Source organism: Panulirus ornatus, chromosome 4 (genome assembly GCF_036320965.1).
Source record: "Panulirus ornatus isolate Po-2019 chromosome 4, ASM3632096v1, whole genome shotgun sequence".
Lineage (NCBI taxonomy): Eukaryota > Metazoa > Arthropoda > Malacostraca > Decapoda > Palinuridae > Panulirus > Panulirus ornatus.
Genome location: NC_092227.1, coordinates 5,934,538 through 5,958,103, shown reverse-complemented (window position 1 = coordinate 5,958,103; position 23,566 = coordinate 5,934,538). Strand labels below are relative to the sequence as shown.

The following is a 23,566-nucleotide window of genomic DNA, read 5'->3' as shown; positions in this document are numbered from 1 at the left end:
AAAGGCAAGGAGGATAAAGGTGAGTGTACAAAGTACAGAGATATAAGTTTGTTGAGTATACCTGGTGAATTGGATGGGAGAGTATTGATTGAAGAGGTGAGGGCATGTACAGAGCATCAGACTAGGGAGGAGCAGTGTGGTTTCATAAGTGGTAGAGGTTTTGTGGAATAGATGTTTGCTTTAAAGAAAGTGTGTGTGAAATATTTAGGAAAACAGATGGACTTGTATGTGGCATTTATGGATCTGGAGAAGGCATATGATAGGGTTGATAGAGATGCTTCGTGGAAGGTCTTAAGAATATATGGTGTAGGAGTTAAACTGCTAGGAGCAGAGAAGTTTCTATCGAAGATGTAAAATGTGTTTATGAGTACGGAGAGAGGAGAGTGAATGGTTCCAAGTGAAGGTTGGTTTGCAGCAGGGGTGTGTGATGTCACCATGGTTGTTTAATTTGTTTTTTGATGGATGGTGAGGGAGGTTGAGGCAAGAATCTTGGAGAGAGGGGGGATTATGCAGTCTGTGGTGGATGAGAGAGCCTGGAAAGTGAGTCAGTTGTTGTTTGGTGGTGATACAGCACTGATGGCTGATCCAAGTGAGAAACTGCAGAATTTGGTGACTGAGATTGCATGAGTGTGTGAAAGGAGAAAGTTGAAAGTAAATTTGAATAAAAGCAAGATTATTAGTTTCAGCAGGTTTAGGGACAAGTTACTTGGGATGTAAGTTTGAATGGAGAAAAATTGGAGGAAGTGAAGTGTTACAGATATCTGGAGGTGGACATGGCAGTGAGTGGAACCCTAGAAGTGGAAGTGAGCCGTTGGGCAGTGGAGGGTGCGAAGGTTCTGGTGGCAGTGAAGAATGTGTGGAATGTGTTATCTGGGAGGGCAAGAATGAGTATGTTTGAAGGAATGGTTGTGAGGTATGGGCTTTAGCTAGAGTTGTGCAGAGGAGGGTGGATGTGTTAAGAATTAATGCTAGAAGACAGTATGTGTTGTGAGGTGGTCTGATCAAGTAAGTTATGAAAGGGTAAGAGAGACTTGTAGTAAAAAAATGAGTGTGATTGAGAGAGCAGAAGAGGATGTGTTGAAATGGTTTGGACTTACGGAGAGAGTGAATCAGGAAAGGTTGACATTATCATTTCCTCTTTTCTTTCGTGCATTTGTTCTGTTTCTTGCGGGGCAGGGTGGCATTGGAAGTGGATGACAGCTGACAAGTATGAATATATCCACATATATATATATATGTTATCCCTGGGGATAGGGGAGAAAGAATACTTCCCACGTATTCCCTGCGTGTCGTAGAAGGCGACTAAAAGGGAAGGGAGTGGGGGGCTGGAAATCCTCCCCTCTCGTTTTTTTTTTTTAATTTTCCAAAAGAAGGAACAGAGAAGGGGGCCAGGTGAGGGTATTCCCTCAAAGGCCCAGTCCTATGTTCTTAACGCTACCTCGCTATCGCGGGAAATGGCAAAAAGTATGAAAAAAAAATATATATGTGTGTGTATGTATATGTATGTATATGTTATTCCTGGTGATAGAATAGAAAGAATACTGCCCTCATATTTCCTGCGTGTCGTAGAAGGTGACTATGAGTGGCAGGAATGGATGATTGGAAGTCTTCCCTTCCTGTAGTACCTTTCAAAAGAAATAACAAAGCAAGGAGCCAAGTGAGGATTTTTCCCCTCCAAGGCTCTTCTTTGCTCAGGGAGGAAATGCGGGCATGTATAAAAAGAAAATTATATAAATATATATTTCTTTCTTCTTTCTTTCAAACTATTCGCCATTTCCCGCATTAGCGAGGTAGCGTTAAGAACAGAGGACTGGGCCTTTTTTGGAATATCCTCACCTGGCCCCGTCTGTTCCTTCTTTTGGAAAATTAAAAAAAAAAGAGAGGGTAGGATTTCCAGCCCCCCTGCTCCCTCCCCTTTTAGTCGCCTTCTACGACACACAGGGAATACGTGGGAAGTATTCTTAACCCAGGGATAATATATATATATATATATATATATATATATATATATATATATATATATAAAAAAAAAATATATATATATATATATATATATATATATATATATATATATATATATATATATATATAAAAAAAATATATATATATATATATATATATATATATATATATACACATATATCCCTGGGGATAGGGGAGAAAGAATACTTCCCACGTATTCCCTGCGTGTCGTAGAAGGCGACTAAAAGGGGAGGGAGCGGGGGGCTGGAAATCCTCCCCTCTCAATTTTTTTTAATTTTCCAAAAGAAGGAACAGAGAAGGGGGCTAGGTGAGGATATTCCCTCAGAGGCCCAGTCCTCTGTTCTTAACGCTACCTTGCTAATGCGGGAAATGGCGAATAGTTTGAAAGAAGAAAGATATTTTTTTTTTTTTATTTTGCTTTGTCGCTGTCTCCCACGTTTGCGAGGTAGCGCAAGGAAACAGACGAAAGAAATGGCCCAACCCACCCCCATACACATGTATATACACACACGTCCACACACGCAAATATACATACCTATACATCTCAATGTACACATACATATACACACACAGACACATACATATATATATACCCATGCACACAATTCGCACTGTCTGCCCCTACTCATTCCCATCGCCACCCCACCACACATGGAATACCATCCCCCTCCCCCCTCATGTGTGCGGGGTAGCGCTAGGAAATGACAACAAAGGCCTCATTCGTTCACACTCAGTCTCTAGCTGTCATGCAATAATGCCCGAAACCACAGCTCCCTTTCCACATCCAGGCCCCACACAACTTTCCATGGTTTACCCCAGACGCTTCACATGCCCTGATTCAATGTTTATGTGTATGTATGTGTGCATATTTATATACGTATATGTGTTTGTGAGCAGAAGTGCCTTTCTTCATGTTTTTCCTGGTACTACCTTGCTGATGTGGGAAATGGTGATCAAGTATGAAAAAAATATACATATTTGTATTACAGTGTTTATTTTCTGATCAGTTCACTGGATTGTTTAGGATTTTGATAGTATTTGCTGATAATACTTATTTTTAAGAATTGGGTGATTTATTTCTTATCATCCAGAAACTCTTAATGTACTTAGTAGAATGTATTTACAGTTGATGACGTATTTGTCTTTCATATAGCAAAGATGGATAGTATTCCACAACTGAAGGTTCAGTTTTGATACTGTTATTTCATGTTCATTTTAATTAATGCACATAAAATGATTTCTTAATGAAACAGCTCCTTGAGATTATTCATCTTTGTGAAGTTGAGGGTTGCAGTAAACACTTTTGACCACAAACTCACTTCCAGAACAAGGGAGCTGGACAACAGTAGAAACTCGAGGTGCTGTAGTGAATGGAGTTTATGGTCATACGGCAGTGTGGGACCCTGAGACTGCCCTTGTTTATGTCCATGGTGGTCTTCTCTCCATTGTTTCTACAAGTCATGTTGTTCCATATCTAATGACATACGACCCCATTAAACTAAAGTGGTAAGTTGTATGTTAATGAAGTAAATGTATAGTCGGATTCCTATATTTAGAGTAGATTTCATTACATTTGGTTCTTTTGATTTTCAGAATTATTATGTGTGAGAGAAGTGAATGGCATGTGGAAGGTGGGAAGTGGGCTTGTGAGACAGGATAGTGAGTGGTGGGATGATGAAGTGAAGTTGCTACTGAGAGAGAAGAGCGAGATATGAAATTTAGTGGTTGGGGAATGTGAGGTATTAGGAAATGTAAAAGAGAAAGTAGCAGGATGTCAAAAGAATGGTGCTGGGACTGAAAAGAGGGCAAATTATAGTTGGGATCATTGAATATTAGCAAACTTCAGGGAGAAAATAAAGATGTTTTAGAAGGATGTGTAGCTCAAATTGACTAATACCTCCTTCTTCCTTTGGAACATCTAAGCCCTGTGGAATATTCTTCTTTTGTTGTCTTTCTTTTTTTGTCTCACCCAAGCTGCCCTTGATTGGGGGCTTGTTTTGCCTCTGCCATGTTGGTCACAGTAAGAAAAAAGAAAAGAAAAGCAAGAGAACAAATGGGAGCATTTGTGAATGGGGAAAATGGGGAAGTGGTAACAGGCAGAGATAAGATGAAGAGATGGAGTGAGTACTTTGAAGATTTAAGAATGTGTTTGATGAAGGATGGTATGGTGTGGAATGTTTGGTTTGGGGATGTGGTGAAAGCCATATGTTGGATGAAGTATGGCAAGGCAGCCTTAGGGGATAATTGTATTGTGGTTAAATTTCTCAAGAAAGGAGATGACTATTGTTGATTAGTTTGTTTGGATTTTTAGTGTATGTATGGATCATGGTAAGGTGCGTAAGGATTAACAGAGTGCCTGTATAGTGCCATTGTGTAAAGGCAAAAGGGGATGAAAGTGAATGTTCAAATTACAGAGGTATAAGTTTGTTGAGTTTACCTGGTAAGATGTATGGATCATGGATGAATGGCCACTATTGCTAGTTGTAATGATCGGTTGATGTAATTGTGTTGTGAGAAAATGAATTTCTGAATGATTTTCAACACATCTATAATATGATTTTTAGTACTCTTGAAATGTTTCTATTTTCAGGAAACTCCGGAGCCCAGCACCAGTGCCTCGATTCCTGCATTCTGCCGTCCTAGTTGAAGGTTTAATGCTGGTGTTTGGTGGAAACACGCATAATGATACAGCCTTTTCTTATGGTGCCAAATGTTACAGTGCTGACTTTCTGGCATATGACATAGCCTGTAATTCGTGGCATACACTGTCCAAGCCCCCTAACTTGTATTTGGATGTAGCACGATATGGGCATGCAGCAGTGATACACCGGGATGAAATGTACATTTTAGGGGGCTTTAATGGCAAAATGCTTGGTTCTGTCTTGCATTATCATCCAGGAGTGTAAGGATTTTTCCTAATTTGTTTTTAGTTAAATTTAGACTATGTATTGATCACAATGTGTTATGGTTTATACTTGCTGTTTGATGTGTTGATATAATTTAAGTAACATGAAGGAATAGTGGTTCCAACAATGTTGTATGGTTGCGAGGCGTGGGCTATGGATAGAGTAGTGCGCAGGAGGGTGGATGTGCTGGAAATGAGATGTTTGAGGACAATATGTGGTGTGAGGTGGTATGATCGAGTAAGTAATGTAGGGGTAAGAGAGATGTGTGGAAATAAGAAAAGCATGGTTGAGAGAGCAGAAGAGGGTGTTTTGAAATGGTTTGGGCACATGGAGAAAATGAGTGAGGAAAGATTGACCAAGAGGATATATGTGTCGGAGGTGGAGGGAACGAGGAGAAGAGGGAGACCAAATTGGAGGTGGAAAGATGGAGTGAAAAAGATTTTGTGTGATCGGGGCCTGAACATGCAGGAGGGTGAAAGGAGGGCAAGGAATAGAGTGAATTGGAGCGATGTGGTATACCGGGCTGACGTGCTGTCAGTGGATTGAATCAAGGCATGTGAAGCGTCTGGGGTAAACCATGGAAAGCTGTGTAGGTATGTATATTTGCGTGTGTGGACGTATGTATATACATGTGTATGGGGGTGGGTTGGGCCATTTCTTTCGTCTGTTTCCTTGCGCTACCTCGCAAACGCGGGAGACAGCGACAAAGCAAAAAAAAAAAAGAAAAAAAAAATTCAAAAATATTTGATATTTATTTGATATATTGAAATGAGTTTTTTTTTTTTTTTGCTAATGAACAGAGCACTGTGAGCATTAAAACTTTATCCTTGCTGGGGCACTTTAAGATATCATTTTACCTTCCAAAATAAGGTGAATCAAGTGTCATACAACACATGAGGCTGGCAGATGCTTGTTTGCAATAACTGGCAATGTCACTGACTTTTATATGTTTGAAGCTCCAGTTATTAGAAGTCCGCATTGATGCAAAGGCTTGATTTGAAAATGTAAAGAGGAGGTAGAAATAAGAAGTGATGAAGAAAGATTTTTAGAATTCAAGAGGAAATGGAAAATCTATTTAAGTTTGAACAGGTTTTAGTTATATGATCAGAAAGACATGAAAGGGTAAAGAATTCTAGGGCACTGAGATATAGGGATAGAAACATATAACTTAATAGCCCATTTTTGAGTTGCTAGCAGTTCTGAAATGATCATTAACTGACATGTATTGATAGGTCTAGCTGATGGTGGGGGCACATAAGCAGCCAGCTCTTGGAAGTATGAATCTGAGTAGAATTAGCGGCAATGTTCATCCCATGTGAGCTCTTTCATAAGCATTCTCCTTCAATACCTGAGAATGGGTGCCATCTGATCCATATATCTTACCTGAGTTCAGAGAAAGTGCAGCTTAGAATGAGTATAAGGAGATCATAGGCAGAGGCATAGGATTAGTAAGAGGATTATTAGGGGTCTGTATATCTTACCTGAGTTCAGAGAAAGCGCAGCTGAGAATGAGTATAAAGAGATCATAGGCAGAGGCATAGGATTAGTAAGAGGTTTATTATGGGATAGGAAAGTTAAGAGTCATCCAAGTTGTAGTGAAAGGAGGAAAGAAGGCCCAAAAGAGTTAAGTTGTCAGTGGTATAGGAAGATATAGTATTGTCCAAATGGAAAGTGGAGACAGAATGCTAGAAGTTGTTATAGATGCTTGTAATGGAATACCAGAAATATTTATCATTATATAAAGGCTCACTGGTCAAAAGAAAATATTCATATTACAAAGGTATAAGTCTAGGGAAGAGGAAATAGGACTCTACTTCTAAATCCCTGCATGTCATAGAAGGCAACTGAAGGGGGGGGGGGGGGGGGATAGGAACAGGGGGCTTGAAATCCCTCCCTTCTTGTATTTCAATTTCTAAAAGAGGGAACAAAAGGAGCTAGGCAAGGAGTGCTCACCCTCCTTGAAGGCTCAGATTTGGGTATCTAAATATAAGTGGATGTAAACAAGATGAGAAGAGAGTGGAGGTGGGTTGTATGTTTGAGAAAAGAAACCTGGATGAATTGGCTCTCTTGTGTTAATCAAAGCTCATTGGTAAAGGGGAAGAATGGTTTGGAAATTTCTTAGTGTAGAGTCAGGGGTTGGTGAGAGAACAAGAGCTAAGGAAGGAGTAGCTTAACTGAAGCGGTGGTTGTGGGGTTTGTGATAGATTGTAAGGAAGTGAATTCTAGATTTGTGTGGGTAAAACTGAAAGTGAATGGTGAGAAATGGGTGATTGTGAGTGCTTATGCACCTGGTCATGAGAAGAAAGATCATGAGAGGCAAGTGTTTTGGGAGCAGCTGAGAGAGTGTCAGCAGTTTTAATGTAAGGGACCAGGTATTAATGATGAACGATTGAAATGCGAAGGTAAGTAACATTGAAGTGGAGGGTTTAATTGGTGCGCATAAGGTATTCACTGTTGTGAATGGAAATGGTGAACAGCTTAGGGAGCTGTGTGCTGAAAGAGAACTGGTGATTGGGAATACCTGGTTTAAAAAGAGGGATTTACACAAGTCTGTGTATTTGAGTAGGAGGGATGTTAAGTAGGTATTATTGGATACGTATTAATTGAAAGGAGTGTAAAAGAAAGATCTTTGGATGTAAATGTGCTGAGAGGGGCAGCTGGCGGGATGTCTGATCACTGTGTTATGGAGGCGAGGATGAAGATTTGTAGAGGTTTTCGATGAAGAGTAAACACTGTCAGTGAAAAGAGAATGGTGAGAGAAAGTGAGTGTAGAAAAGATATTTGCATGAAGAAATACCCGGAGAGATTTAGTGTGAATGACAAGAAGTGAGTAGGTGAAGTAGGGGAGTGGGTGAGGAATGTGAGGTATTTAGGGAAGCAGTGCTGGTGATTGCAAGAGATGCAAGTGGCATGCAAAAGATAGGAGGTGGGCAGATTAGAAAGGATAGAGAGTGATGGGATGAAGAAATGAAGCTGCCAGTGAAAGAGAAAAGAGAGGTGTTTGGCACTTATTTACATGGAAGGAGTGCAGATGAATGGGGGATTTATAAGAGAAAGTGACAGGAGGTTAAGAGGAAGGTGCAAGGGTTGAAAAAGAGGGCAAATGAGAGTCAGAGTGAGCAAGTAATAGTAAACTTTACAGAAAATATGATGTTCTGGAAGGAGGTAAGTAATGTGAAAGACAAGAAATGGGAACATCAGTGAAGGTGATAACGTATTGACAACGTGAGGAAGAGATGGAGCGAGTATTTTGAATAACTATTAAATGTGTTTGATGATATAGTGACAGATTTAGGGTGTTTGTGTTGGGGTGGTATGTGAAGTGAAAGAGTCATGGAGAGTGATATAAGTCTTGCGTAGAGAAGAAAGAGTTCTACCTCTAAAATCCCTGCATGTCATAGAAGGCTCCCACTTCCTTTAGGAGCCTTCTGTGACATGAAGGGATTTTAGAAGTAGAAGTTTTTCTCCTCTGTCCCAGACTTATGCCTCTGTAATTTGAACATGGCAATGTGGCTAGAGCAGATGGTATTGCAGTTGAATTTGTTAAGAAAGGGGGTGACTGTGTTGTTGATTGGTTGATAAGGATGTTCTTTTTATGTATGGGTCATGATAAGGTACTTGAGGATTGGTTGAATGCATTTATGGTGCTGTTGTATGAAGGCAAGGGGAATAAAGGTGATTGTTCAAACTACAAAGGTATAAGTTTGTTGAGTATACCTGGTAGCATGTATGGGAGGATACTGATTGAGAGGGTGAAGGCTTGTACAGAGCACCAGATGGATTTTTATGTGGTATTTATGGATCTGGATGTGGAAGGTCTTTAGAGTATACATTGTGGGAGGGAAGCTGGTTGAAGCAGTGATAAGTTTTTAGGAAGGGTTTAAGGCTTGTGTATGAGTGGGAAGAGAGGAGAGTGAATGGTTCCAAGTGAAGGTAGGTCTGTGGCAGAGTTGTGTGATGTCTTCATGGTTGTTCATTTTGTTTGTGGATGGAATCATGAGGGAGGTAAATGTGAGAGTCTTGGAGAGAGTGGTTTAGATGTAAGAGGGTGGGATGTAAGTTTGGAGAAAAATTGGAAGTAGTAAAGTGTTTTAGATATCTGGGATTAGACATGGCAGCGAATGGAACAATGAAAGCGGAAGTGAGTCATAGGGTGGATAAGGAGCGAAGGTTCTCTGAGTGCTGAAGAATGTGCAGAGTGAGAGAGTGTTATCTGGGAGGGGAAAAATGGGTATGTTTGAAGGTGTGGGAGTCCCATCAATATTATGTGGATGCAAGGCATGGGCTATAGATAAGACTTTGTGGAAGAGGGTGGATGTGTTGGAAATAAAATGTTTGTTGGCATTATAGGGTGAGGTGGTTTTATTAGATAAGTAATGAAAGAATAAGAGAGAAGTGTATTACTGAAAAGAGTGTAGTTGAGATAGCAGAAGAGGATTTGCAACAGGTAAGTAACGAAAGAGTAAGAGAGAAGTTTAGCACTGAAAAGAGTGTAGTTAAGATAGCAGAGTAGGGTGTGCTATTGTGGTTTGGACAAATAGAGAGAATGATTGAGGAGAGCTTGACAAAGAGGATATATGTGTCATAAGTTGAGGGAATATTGGAGATGTAAAGATGGAGTGAAATAGATTTTGAGTGATTAAGGTCTGAATATGGAGGAGGATGAAAGGTGTACATGGGATAGAGTAAATCGGAACTACTGGAGTTGATGTGCTGTCAGTGGACTGAACCAGAGCATGTGAAGCATCGAGGGTAAACCATGGAAAGGTCTAAGGGGCCTGGTTGTGGGTAGGGAACTGTGGTTTTGGTGCGTTACTTATGACAGCAAGAGAATGGATGCAAGTGGATGTGGCCTTTCTTTGTCTGATTGTGGCATTACCTTACTGATGTTGGAAATGGCTACCAAGTATAGAATTTTTTTTATCCCAGGTTTCTTTAAAGATGATTTATTGATTAGTAATTATTGTAGAAAATCACAAAGCCATGTAATGAGGTTTATCATTGAAATTAGCTCAGATTAAAGATTTATTGTTTTTTAATGGCCCTTTTACTTGAGAATTTCTTTACAGATGCAAGACACGACTGACCTCCAGTGATAAGTGCCTGCATGCTTACCCTGGCCGCAAGTGTGTTTGGAACAGGTGAGCTTTTAAAATTGGTAGTGTTAAGAGACAACTAGAGGCCAATAGGTATTTAGATATTATGACTCTGCTGGTAGTTCACTAGTTATGGAGTCTCTATTACAGTGGCCACCCCCTGTATAAAGAGTGAACAGTAGTGATGATAACACACAACCTTGAGGAGCACTTGTGTTTTTTATCAACAAATCCAAATGTTTACCCATAGATTTCACAAATTGAGGTCTACATGACAGAAAATCATGAATTCACTAAACTAGATATAAGTTGACATTATAGAAATAATTTTTTTGCATCAGACTATGGGGCTGGATGGTGTTGAAAACACTTGAAAAGTAGGCAAAAAAATCTTTGTGGAATTTTTAGCAAAGCTAGAGTTGACCTTTTTCAGAAAGCTAAGTATTTTATTTATTTATTTTGCTTTGTTGCTGTCACTGGCGTTAGCGAGGTAGTGCAAGGAAACAGATGAAAGAATGGCCCAACCCATCCTTATACATATGTATATACATACACGTCCACACACGCAAATATACATACCTATACATCTCAACGTATACATATGTATACACACACAGACATATATACACATGTACATAATTCATACTGTCTGCCTTCGTTCATTCCCATCGCCACCCCGCCACACATGAAATAACAATCCCCTCCCCCCGCATGTGTGCGAGGTAGCGCTAGGAAAAGACAACAAAGGCCACATTTGTTCACACTCAGTCTCTAGCTGTCATGTATAATGCTCTGAAACCCCAGCTCCCTTTCCACATCTGGGCCCCACAGAACTTTCCATGGTTTACCCCAGACGCTTCACACGCACTGGTTCAATCCACCTCTGCTGTGTACACTTTCAAGGATGAAAATGGCTGAGTGGATTTGGGTGAGACAGGTTTGCTGTGGCTCCATTTGTTTGCATTATTGTTAGACAGAGTTGTAATGAGTTTATACAAGAAGAGGAGCAAAAATTAGATGAGATCAGAAATAAATAGAAAGTGACTAGATTATGATATGGCATGTATAAGGGAGAGAAAAGCTGTAGGATACAACTGGGGAGTAAAATTTGAAAAGATTGAAAAGGAGTAGAAAGTAGGTATGTCAGTGAATGCCTATGAAGTGCCATTTATAGTGGAGAGAAAAATTGTAGGATGGAATGAAGTATTTTTGAGTTTTATCGTAAAAGATTAAAATGAAAATTTTGTGTTTGAAAGATCACCATGGCATTATTAAGTAAATGGGAGTATGTGTCCAGTATCAAGGGAGCATTCTTAGTAATGGTAGAGGAATGAATATGAAACACTTAAAAGGCTTTTCAAAGGAAGTCAAATAACTGAAGTAGTGACAATGTAACTTTGAATTAAAGATGTGAGCCTGTATGTGTGACAGTTTCTTAGAAGGCATTCAGCTGAGCATGGGAGTGTCACAAGGGTTTGCAGGTATAGAATGCTGGTGCTAGCTCTGGAGATGGATCTCTTTACTTAAGAATGGGAGTAAGAAAAGGGCTGAGACTGAGAAGAGTGGTAAGCAATTTAGAAAAGTATGGTTGAAAAATTGAGGGATGTTTGAGCCTTCAAGAAAGATGAGTGTAGGAAGTATTACAGTGAAAATGCATAAGAATAAGAATAGGAAAGGAAAGAGGAAACCAAAAATATGATGGAAGGAAAGCTTGAGAGGTATATGGCCAAGAGGATTTCACAAAAAAGGAACATATGGAGGTTTGCTTGGAATAGTGTGTTTAATGGCGAGATACAGCATAATGTGAGTGATATGATGTGAAATGTGCTTCAATTGATGTGTCTGTTAATGAATTTATTTGTTGCTCACTACATGGAATGAGTTACTAAAATATAAAAAGAGTAAATTTGGATATTTTCATTAGCTGCAGTCAGGAGAAAGAATGAATGTGGCTCTGGTTTTTAACAGTTAAAGTTTTAAATGTTTGTAGATATATGCCACTTTATAAGGAACTCTTGTTGTTACTGGACTCTACCAGCTCAAGGTATACCTCAAGTAAAAAGTCACCTCTAATGAGACTGTATCACTTTGAGTTCAGCCTCTTCATAGAGCTTCTCACTCCTAAGGAGTGCAAATTTCCCTGTTGCTGAAAGTAGTGTACCTTTGGGCTGTAAAGCCTGTAGAAAGAGATCCTGGGTTATATCATGAGCTTTTCTTAGAAAGAGGTCCTAAGGCAATTATAGATAGATAAGTAGGTTAACTTTTCACCCATGTCAGATTTTTAGTTGTCTTATAACTTGTATGTATATAATACAGACAGCATAATGATTGAAATAGACTCTTCAAAGGTTGCAATTAGTGCATATGCATAATAAAAACACTGTACTTTTTGTGTGGCATTCATCTTCTCATTGTTATTCATATGCAACTGATTTCTTTTGCTCCCTAGTTTTACAGATGAAAATTTTCCATGCTATTTACAGCTTCTGAGAAATCCATTGTACTGTAGTACAATATGTCTTATTTTCTAAGTTCCTAAGTGTTTGCAAGTTTTGACAGTACAGGTGTTCATACATGGAAATGTATGTATGATATTCAAGCATATTTCTGAAAAGTGAAGACTATATGAAGCATAAGTAACTTTTGATATTGTGTCGTGACCCTTGCTGTATGTCCTGTTCTCACTTTGTGTTTTCTTGCTTTAACAAAGTACACTGATGGTTTTTTCATTTAACCATGAGACCTTCATTTACTTTTTTTTTATCCTTGAGACTTCTGTCATAGTTCATACTTCTCTCAATCCTTCTCTGCTTACTTAAGCCATTCCATATTCATCTCTTTGTCTTTGTCTGGCTTTCTTTAAAAGATGTATCTAAGAAGCTTAATTTGTCATTTACATATTTTTTGCCTTAGATTAGTGTGATTATTCACCTTGCATGGACTAATGTGAAATATCATCTTCCTATGGATTGTCCACTACCATTGATAATATTTTACTTTCAGGATTTTGACCCGATGTGAACTCAATAATAATAATGATAAAACGGCATATGATGTATGTCCAGCTGTGACACCGAAGCTTAATTTTACCGCACTCTGCAGTGAGCAAAATTCTTGTCGGTCATGTGTATCTAATACCTTCGGCTGTGTGTGGTGTGGCAATACCTGCACCCACAACAAGTGTGTGGAGTACACCAAGGTTAGAGTTTGTTGATTTTTTCTCCACACTTAACAGTTAACAATTTATCACTGAATGTTGCCATTTGTATACAGAATGCAGGCTGGTTGGACATATGGAAAACAGAGGGTAAGGAAATGTTTCATTATAGCTTCTCAAATAGGCTAAGGGAACATTCAAGAGGACAGCTTGCTGTAAGATTGAGCTCCATGTATCTTGCATACATGCCAGGACATGCTGGCTTGTTAAGGTGCTTTAGATCTGTATCTTATATTTCAACTTTTAGGCAAGGGATAGTAATTGCCTTTCAGAGGAATGTTGATTGTTCAAGCTGGAGAGCTGCATATGGGGAGCACTTTATCTGAAAGTTCTTTATGCCTTGATCCTTTTGGCTAGATTTAGCATGGCCATACTAGCCATATCTTTGTTACAGTTGTTGTAGGAGTTACCTATCTATAGTTACCTAATATTGCTTTATTTGGGAGTTTTGTACTCATGGAGCCCCACCTCTTGAACTTTCTCTGCTGTCATACAATTTGTGTATGCTCTCTGCATTTTCCATGTCCTCAGTTGTTGTATTCCATACATCCAACATTTTTATTCTTTTTAACAAGTTTCAATTTCATAATTTCATGTAATGTCCTCTGGATGCTGTATCCTTACTTCTCTCAAAGAAATGTTCACTCTTACATAATAGATCTGTATAAAAACCTTAAATTTATATTGTGATCAGGTCACTGCTCACTTTTCTTTTTTCTAAGATTGGCAAATTAAAGGACTCTAACCCTTTCCATGTAACTCATATGTCTTATGCAATCACAAGCATAATAAGTAAGAGGATGTTTTTGTTTTGAATTGTCTTGGGATCATATAAATTTATGTATTTCTGCAAGTATTGTTGAGAAATTTGTTGTCTTTTGCAGCAGATATTTAATGATAGCAGAATTACTGGGGCCAATTTTTGTATTTTTGGCTGGGTTACTGTAGATGAAACGCATTCACTTTATGTATTGTTGTATGCGAATTAGAGACAGAGACTTTTAACATTGAGGCAAAGCTCTACTGTTGGACAACACATAACAAGAGATCCTCAAAATATAGTGAAAGATATAACCAGCCAATCAATGTTGACCGGGCATTTCAGCCAAATCAGTGAGAAGCTGCCACTCATATCCATTGTTTTATTTGTTTTTTGCCAAGTATATCCTTGTTAACCTCATCTCATTGTTCCAAGTTGTTTCAGGCTGTAGTGAAATCATAGAGGATGTCAAAATCTTACTTAATTACTGATACAGTTCTTTGCACTTAAATGGTGACCCACAGCAATAGATGTATTTTACAGAATGGCTGCCAACATCCATGGATGGATTAATTTTTTTTGCCTCTGTTTAGATAACCAGCTGACTTATTATGTAATAAGTACCCTCTAGAAGTCTCTTTTATTGACAAGCAGGGGTGGGAAAAAGTTCTTTGGTTCTCAGTACCCCTTCAGCTACCATTATATATAGCTGCATGATTGTTGACTGTAGGTCTCGGGTGCATGGTGACTCTGCAGAAATTGTCAGAGCTTAGATAATTAAAGTGATGAGAAGGAACTCTCATCATATGTATCAGTTGATGAGGAAAATGATGAATAATATGAGAAATATGAAGAAATAAGTGACTCGGAGATTGATTTAAACCTGTTTGTAGACCTGACTCTTAACCCTTACTCTGCTTTGTTCCTTATACTAGAAATCTCTAAGGACTGCTCTACGTCTCATATGAGGTTAAATGGTTCCTTCCTCATTTAAATTCACAACTGATGGAAGCTTCCATCTCCTATATTTTATTATCATTGATTAAACCCCTGGAGTGCTTCAAGAGAATGGTATTAGCCTCCGTACTATTTGTAATCATGTTATTTTACATTGATATGAATTTAAATGAAAGTAAAGTTAGATATTTTGCAGATGATGCAAGATTGAGTTAAATGGTTGAAAGCCTCAGAGATCAAGAAAAGATGCAAAAGAGAACTGAATATTACATATAGATGGGTAGAAGAGAACCAAGCAGAATTCAGGAAAGAGAAATATGAACAAATAAGTCTTGGGAAAATTAGCAGTATTTCAGCATCTTAATACAAAATTCCTATAGGAAAAGAAATAGAGTGTTAAGTAAATTCCAAAGTATTTGGGGATTGTTATGAATGAAAAACTTGATGAGATAAATGCTCTCAAGCCAAATAATGAATGGGATGTTACCAAGAGTCATTGAAACTAGAGATAGAACATTGTTATAGGGAAAGGATAGAAATTTTAAATTTGTCCCCCTCGGTAGGGAGAACAGTGAGGGGTGACATGGATCACAACCATTTCTGATTTTGAAAAAGATTGAGGATGTAGAGAGTGAGTGGTTCTTTGAGAGATGTAGGGATAGAGCAGTAAGATGATACATTATGAATTTAAGCAAGAAACTTGTTTAAATAGATGGAAGAATGCTTTAATGATATAAGAGTAGTGGATGATTGGAGTAGAATGACTAAGGACAAGGTTAATGTAGACTGCATTAAGAAGTTGTATGATAGAGAATGTTCAAGAGATGGGGCCCATGAGTGTAAAACTCCCTCCATGTGCAATACAAATAGGTAATTACAGAAAGCTAGTGGTGAAACTGTATGATTTATATACAAGAAATAGAATTAACTGCTGTTGTGTTTTCTGGTTGGTAATTAAAATAGATTGATATAAACAAAGTAAAGAGAGTTCAGAAACACTTTACAAGCAAAATCAGTGGACTAGAGCATATGATCTATTTGAATGCTCTGTGAGGAAACTGGAATTATGATTTAATGCTGTACCAAGAGGATTGCACATGTAGTGACTACAGAAACATTCAAAGGAAAGCTAGACTCATGCTGGAGGAAAATATCACTTGACCTAAGGATAAGCAGTTATGCCAGAGAAGTAGTCACAAAAAAAGGCATCATCCAACAAGCAAGATGTGAAATAAGTATTATGGTGAATGTTAAGGGAAACAGAATAGCTCAACAAGTAGTGTGCATTGAGTGCTTCAGGCTAACCATACCATCCTGGTAAAAGCTTGTTTAGATATTTAGAGGCAGGTAGGTATTTGGGCTTGAATAACTTCAAGGCTGCACTACACTCAGTAGCAGGGACAGGTTGGACTCCTTTGAAGCGAGAACTTCTTTCAAGAAACTGTACTCTTTGTACCAGCTTACAGGAACACTGTACTACCAAGCCAGATATGACTTTTCACTTACGGTCTAACCTCAAGAAGGCAAAGTCTGGCAACACCTCTGCTATCCATAGATGCCACTAGCAACCTAACAACACAGCTGGAACAAAAAATATTATGCATCACAATCACCTATGAATTGTCAAAGAAATTGTAGCTGTCAATGTGATGGGAAGGCAGATTTACACATCAATATTGTGGATATTTTTAGAATATTATAATCAGTGGACTCCAATGATGCAGTGGGTAGCATTCCTGACAGTGACACATTCACAGGCTGCCCAGGGTTGAGTCCATAGGTTCAAATCCTGGTTATGGCATTAGGTCTACAGTCAATTCAGCTGTTCATCCACCCCTAGGGATGGTTGATAAAATGGGTACCTGGCTCAGGCTAGGGTTTCTGTGCATTATACATGACACCTAGAGACAGAGTGCGAATGCTTGTGGCTTTTTTGTCTGTTTTCTTGGTGCTACCTTGCTGACTAGGGGGGTGGTGATGCTGCTTCCTGACAGGCAGGGTGGCTCAGGGAATGGATGAAGGCAAGAAAGTATGAATATGTACAAAATCTTTTTCACTCCATCTTTCCACCTTCTATTTGGTCTCCTGCTTCTCCTTCTTCCCTTCACCTCTAACACATATCCTTGTTGTCAATCTTCCCTCTTTCATTCTCTTCATGTGTCCAAACCATTCCAACACACCCTCCTCAGCTCTGTCAACCACACTCTTTTTATTTCAATGCATCTCTCTTACCCTTTTGTTACTTACTCGATCAAACCTCCTCACACCGCATATTGGAGTGTGGCAGTGAGGTATGGTAGCTAGTGGCAAAACTGTTTGTGGGTGATACTTTTTTGTTTGTGGAGAGTGAAGAGGAGTTGCAGAAGGTTGTAAGTGTGTTTTGTGATGTGTGTAAGCAGAGGAAATTGAAGGTAAATGCAAGTAAAAGTAAAGAAATGGTGTTTAAAAGGAAATAGAGTGAAAATATAGATTTTATAAAACCATATAGAGTGAAAGAAGAAAGTGTACCAAATCGTGCTGTGGATATGGAAGAAAAGACTGAAAGAAGTGAGGGAATGTAAGTATCTGGGAGCAGTCTTGGGTAAATGTGGTGATATGGAAGGAGAGAGAAGGGAGAGAGCAGCCAAAATATGGATGTGGAATAAGGCACAGAGATCAAGAATCTAGGTTGTGGAAATGAGCTGTTTGAGAAGTTTACAAGGAGAGTGTATGATAGTACAGTTAAAGAGGTTGGTGTGAGTGGAAGACCACCTGTGACATGGGCAAATAAGGTGGAGGAATACTGGAGGGAGAGAAGCAGAGGAAGAATGCATGGAATGGTGTATGCGAGGGAGGCATGTAAGGACAGGAATAAGTGGTGACTCTTTTGCCGAAAGTAAGTAGTTACAATGAATGTTATTGAATGATCAACTTTAGTTCTGTATCATTTGAGCTAGCCTTGGATATTCTGTCAAGGATTTTATACTTACGTATCATTGACCTTTTTCACTTGAACACATTGATTTTTCTTGGTACCTTCCTTATCTGGACAAGTTATAACATTTTAAGCCTTCACTATGGATTCCAAGAAGAGACTGCTCCATCGTGATGAATTTCATCCTGCCTAATGCAAGCATGCTACACTTGGTACACTAACTGTCTTCAAGAAAGTATCAATTATGCAGAAGTTTCATAAAAGGACTTCAATGAGGTTTTATTTCCAGTACATCCACCCTTGCCTACACTTTCTCATCTGTAACCAGTGCTTCACATCCCTATAGCATTAGATAGGGAGCTGTGGTTTCATTGCGTTAGACATGACAGGTAGAGACTGTGAATGAATGGGGCCTTTTTGTGTGTATTCCTGCTACTACCTTGCTGAAGCAGGGGATAGCAATGCTGTTTTCCTGTGGGGCAGGGTTAGTGACAGGAATGGATGAAGGCAAGCAAGTATGAATATGTACATGTGTATGTATATAATGTTTGCATTTGTTTATGTATTTGTATCTAGGATTAAGAATACTTCCCACGTATTCCCTGCGTGTCGTAGAAGGCGACTAAAAGGGGAGGGAGCGGGGGGCTGGAAATCCTCCCCTCTCTCTTTTTTTTTTTTTTTAATTTTCCAAAAGAAGGAACAGAGGGGGCCAGGTGAGGATATTCCCAAAAAGGCCCAGTCCTCTGTTCTTAACGCCACCTCGCTATCGCGGGAAATGGCGAATAGTATGAAAAAAAAAAAATGTTGATATGTTTATGTAGGTATAAACGTGTATGTGGGCATTTATGTACATATATGTGTATATGAGTGGATAGGCCATTCTTCGTCTGTTTCCTGGCTCTACCTCGTTGACATGGGAAACAGCGATTATGTATGATAGTGATAAAAGAAAATACTATTTTTATATTTATTATTTATTTATTTATTTTGCTTTGTCGCTGTCTCCCGCATTAGCGAGGTAGCGCAAGGAAACGAACGAAAGAATGGCCCAACCCACCCACATACACATGTATATACATACACGTCCACACATGCAAATATACATACCTATACAACTCAATGTATACATATATTTACACACACAGACATATACATACATACACATGTACATAATTCATAGTCTGTCTTTATTCATTCCCATCGCCACCTCGCCACACATGGAATAACAACCCCCTCCCCCCTCATGTGAGCGAGGTAGCATTAGGAAAAGACAACAAAGGCCCCATTCGTTCACACTCAGTCTCTAGCTGTCATTTAATAATGCACCGAAACCACAGCTCCCTTTCCACATCCAGGCCCCACAGAACTTTCCATGGTTTACCCCAGACGCTTCACATGCCCTGATTCAATCCATTGACAGCACGTTGACCCCGGTATACCACATCGTTCCAATTCACTCTATTCCTTGCACGCCTTCCACCCTCCTGCATGTTCAGGCCCCGATCACTCAAAATCTTTTTCACTCCATCTTTCCACCTCCAATTTGGTCTCCCACTTCTCCTCGTTCCCACCACCTCTGACACATATATCCTCATGGTCAATCTTTCCTCACTCATTCTCTCCATGTGACCAGACCATTTCAAAACACCCTCTTCTGCTCTCTCAACCACACTCTTTTTATTACCACACATCTCTCTTATCCTATTACTACTTACTCAGTCAAACCACCTCACACCACATGTTGTCCTCAAACATCTCATTTCCAGCACATCCACCCTCTTGTGCACAACTCTATCCATAGCCCACGCCTCACAACCATACAACATTGTTGGAACCACTATTCCTTCAAACATACCCATTTTTGCTTTCCGAGATAATGTTTCTCGACTTCCACACATTCTTCAAGGCTCTCAGAATTTTCGTCCCCTCCCCCATCCTATGATTCACTTCAGCTTCCATGGTTCCATCCGCTGCCAAATCCACTCTCAGATATCTAAAACACTTCACTTCCTCCAGTTTTTCTCCATTCAAACTTACCTCCCAGTCGACTTGACCCTCAACCATACTGTACCTGATAACTTTCTCTTATTCACATTTACTCTCAACTTCCTTCTTTCACACACTTTACCAAACTCAGTCACCAGCTTCTGCAGTTTCTCACATGAATCAGCCACCAGCGCTGTATCATCAGCAAACAACAACTGACTCACTTCCCAAGCTCTCTCATCCACAACAGACTGCATACTTGCCCCTCTTTCCAAAACTCTTGCATTCACCTCCCTAACAACCCCATCCATAAACAAATTAAACAACCATGGAGACATCATTCACTGAGAACCAATCACTTTCCTCTCTTCCTACACGTACACATGCCTTACATCCTCGGTTAAAACTTTTCACTGCTTCTAACAACTTGCCTCCCACATCATATATTCTTAATACCTTCCACAGAGCATCTCTATCAACTCTATCATATGTCTTCTCCAGATCCATAAATGCTACATACAAATCCATTTGCTTTTCTAAGTATTTCTCACATACATTCTTCAAAGCAAACACCTGATCCACACATCCTCTACTACTTCTGAAACTACACTGCTCTTCCCCAATCTGATGCTCTGTACATGCCTTCACCCTCTCAATCAGTACCCTCCCATATAATTTACCAGGAATACTCAACAAACTTATACCTCTGTAATTTGAGCACTCACTCTTATCCCCTTTGCCTTTGTACAATGGCACTATGCAAGCATTCTGCCAATCCTCAGGCACCTCACCATGAATCATACATACATTAAATAACCATACCAAGCACAAGCCATTACTGCTTCCCTAAGTACATCCCATTCCTCCCCCACTCCTCTTACATCCTTTGCTCTCACCTTTTTCCATTCTGTGCTCAGTCTCTCCTGGTACTTCCTCATGCAAGTCTCCTTCCCAAGCTCACTTACTCTCACCACTCTCTTCACCCCAACATTCTCTCTTCCTTTCTGAAAACCTGTACGAATCTTCACCTTCGCCTCCACAAGATAATGATCAGACATCCCTCCAGTTGCACCTTTCAGTACATTAACATCCAAAAGTCTCTCTTTCGCGCGCCTATCAATTAACACGTAATCCAATAATGCTCTCTGGTCATCTCTCCTAATTACATACGTATACTTATGTATATATCTCTTTTTAAACCAGGTATTCCCAATCACCAGTCCTTTTTCAGCACACAAATCTTCAAGCACTTCACCATTTCCATTTATAACACTGAACACCCCATGTATACCAATTATTCCCTCAACTGCCACATTACTCACCTTTGCATTCAAATCACCCGGTCTTGTGCATCAAAACCACTAACACCCTCATTCAGCTGCTCCCAAAACACTTGCCTCTCATGATCTTTCTTCTCATGCCCAGGTGCATATGCACCAATAATCACCCATCTCTCTCCATCAGCTTTCAGTTTTACCCATATCAATCTAGAGTTTTCTTTCTTACACTCTTTCACATACTCCCACCACTCCTGTTTCAGGAGTAGTGCTACTCCTTCTCTTGCTCTTGTCCTCTCACTAACCCCTGACTTTACTCCCAAGACATTCCCAAACCACTCTTCCCCTTTACCCTTGAGCTTCGTTTCACTCAGAGCCAAAACATCCAGGTTCCTCTCCTTAAACATACTACCTATCTCTCCTTTTTTCTCATCTTGGTTACATCCACACACATTTAGACACCCCAATCTGAGCCTTCGAGGAGGATGAGCACTCCCCGCGTGACTCCTTCTTCTGTTTCCCCTTTTAGAAAGTTGAAATACAAGGAGGGGAGGGTTTCTAGCCCCGGCTCCCGTCCCCTTTAGTCACCTTCTACGACACGTGAGGAATGCGTGGGAAGTATTCTTTCTCCCCCATCCCCAGGGAAAATACAAATATGAAAATATAGGTTATTGTTATTGTTATTATACTTTGACGCTGCCTCCCGTGTTAGCAAGGTAGGGCAAGGAAACAGACGAAAGAATGGCCCGACCCACCAACATTACACATGTATATGCATAAACACCCTCACATGCACGTATACATACCTATACATTTCAGCGTATACATACGTATACATACACAGACATATACATATATACATATGTACATATTCATATATGCTGCCTTCATTCATTCATGCTACCACCCTGCCACACATGAAATGACACCCCCTTCCCCCCATGTGCACGCAAGGTAGCGCTAGGAATAACAACAAAGGCCACATTCGTTCACACTCATTCTCTAGCTGTCATGTGTAATGCACCAAAACCACAGCTCCCTTTTCACATCCAGGCCCCACAAAACTTTCCATGGTTTACTGCAGATGCTTCACATGCCCTAGTTCAATCCATTGACAGCACATCGACCCTGGTGTACCACATCATTCCAATGCACTCTATTCCTTGCACGCCTTTCACCTTCCTGTATGTTCAGACCCTGATCGCTTAAAATGTTTTTCAGTCCATCCGTCCACCTCCAGTATATAGGTAAAATTAAAAAGTATTTCATTACAAATGTTATCATCTTTGAAAATACAGTACTATATTCCTAACTGTTTAAGCAAACGTTTAGCTAGAATATTCTTGGTATAATAAGGGAAGGAAGTAGAGAATTCATTGTTTTTCAGCATTTTCTCGTGAAGATGGATGGTTGTGTAAGAGTGCTGTGAATTGGATGATAATGTTTTATGAATGGAATTAGCTAGCATATCTAGACTTTGCCAAATCTTCAGAATTCTTGGAAATTTTGATTCTATTTACTCTGGAAAAAGCATTTGTCTAAGAACTGCTTGGTTCCCTGGTCACATGGGCAAAAGTATGGAATTAGTGGTATCCTGGCCTTTCCTGTATCTGAATGATTTTAAGCCAGGTCAAGGGTTACAATCAAAGGTTCATGTCATTTTACAGCATATCTCTTTTAGATATGACAGACCCCTTTACCTTAGCAGCCGTAAAGAAACAGTTTATTTAAGATTTTTTTATGCAAAATTTGTCACTCTTGGGCAGATACCTCATCAAGAACATTGACTATGTCATCCAAGAAAACACTGGAAACAGCTGCTTTTAAGTGAATCCAAATGAACAGGGTCCTTACATATTTTTTTCTTTTATTTTAGATTTTTCAGAGTAGAAGAAAATAGACAAGAATGATTTTTGCAAAGGTGCTGACACACTTGGAAGTACTCTTATCATTAGCAGAATGCTTCTCTTATGAATTGCAAACTTGCATATACCATTCCTGTCTTTAAAACTGTCTTTAAAATGATTAAACTGCCAAGCAGAGAATTCACAGTGTTCCTTAGTAAGTGGTTCAAAAATAGGCTTATTTTCACTGCTTTGTTGTTTGAACCACTCAGAAAGTGTCTGTCAAACTTAGGAAACTATGACTAGCTTATATTCTTTTATGTTAGTAGACCTTCAATAAAGTTAGTCAGCATGAAACTTAAGGATCTGCTCATTTTGTGTCTTTAGATCTTAGACTATTATGCATGCTCTTTCCAAGCATTCATTGCTAACCCACATGAGAATAGATCAACAGCTCAGGGTTTACCTTGGAATGCAGCCCGTTATTTAATTATAGCTTTTAGGTTCAGATTGTTTTCTGTCTGTAAAACTTTTTATTTTTATTTTCTATTTTTTTTGTTGACTTAAAGGAAAAGGGATCTTTTTTAGATTGCCTAATTGGTATAGTGGAGTTTTGTTCTAGCGTA

General features: G+C 39.4%; 1 protein-coding gene across 2 annotated transcripts in view; it reads left to right on the top strand.

Annotated features, from left to right (window-relative positions):
- Positions 1 to 23,566, top strand: part of dsd (attractin-like protein dsd) — a 125,478-nt gene that overhangs the window by 38,954 nt on the left and 62,958 nt on the right. For both annotated transcript variants that reach the window (XM_071692735.1, XM_071692726.1), the window contains exons 8-11: positions 3,309 to 3,489; positions 4,574 to 4,885; positions 9,959 to 10,030; positions 12,989 to 13,184. In XM_071692735.1, coding sequence (XP_071548836.1) covers positions 3,309 to 3,489; positions 4,574 to 4,885; positions 9,959 to 10,030; positions 12,989 to 13,184 — 761 coding nt within the window. The remainder of the gene's footprint in view (positions 1 to 3,308; positions 3,490 to 4,573; positions 4,886 to 9,958; positions 10,031 to 12,988; positions 13,185 to 23,566) is intronic.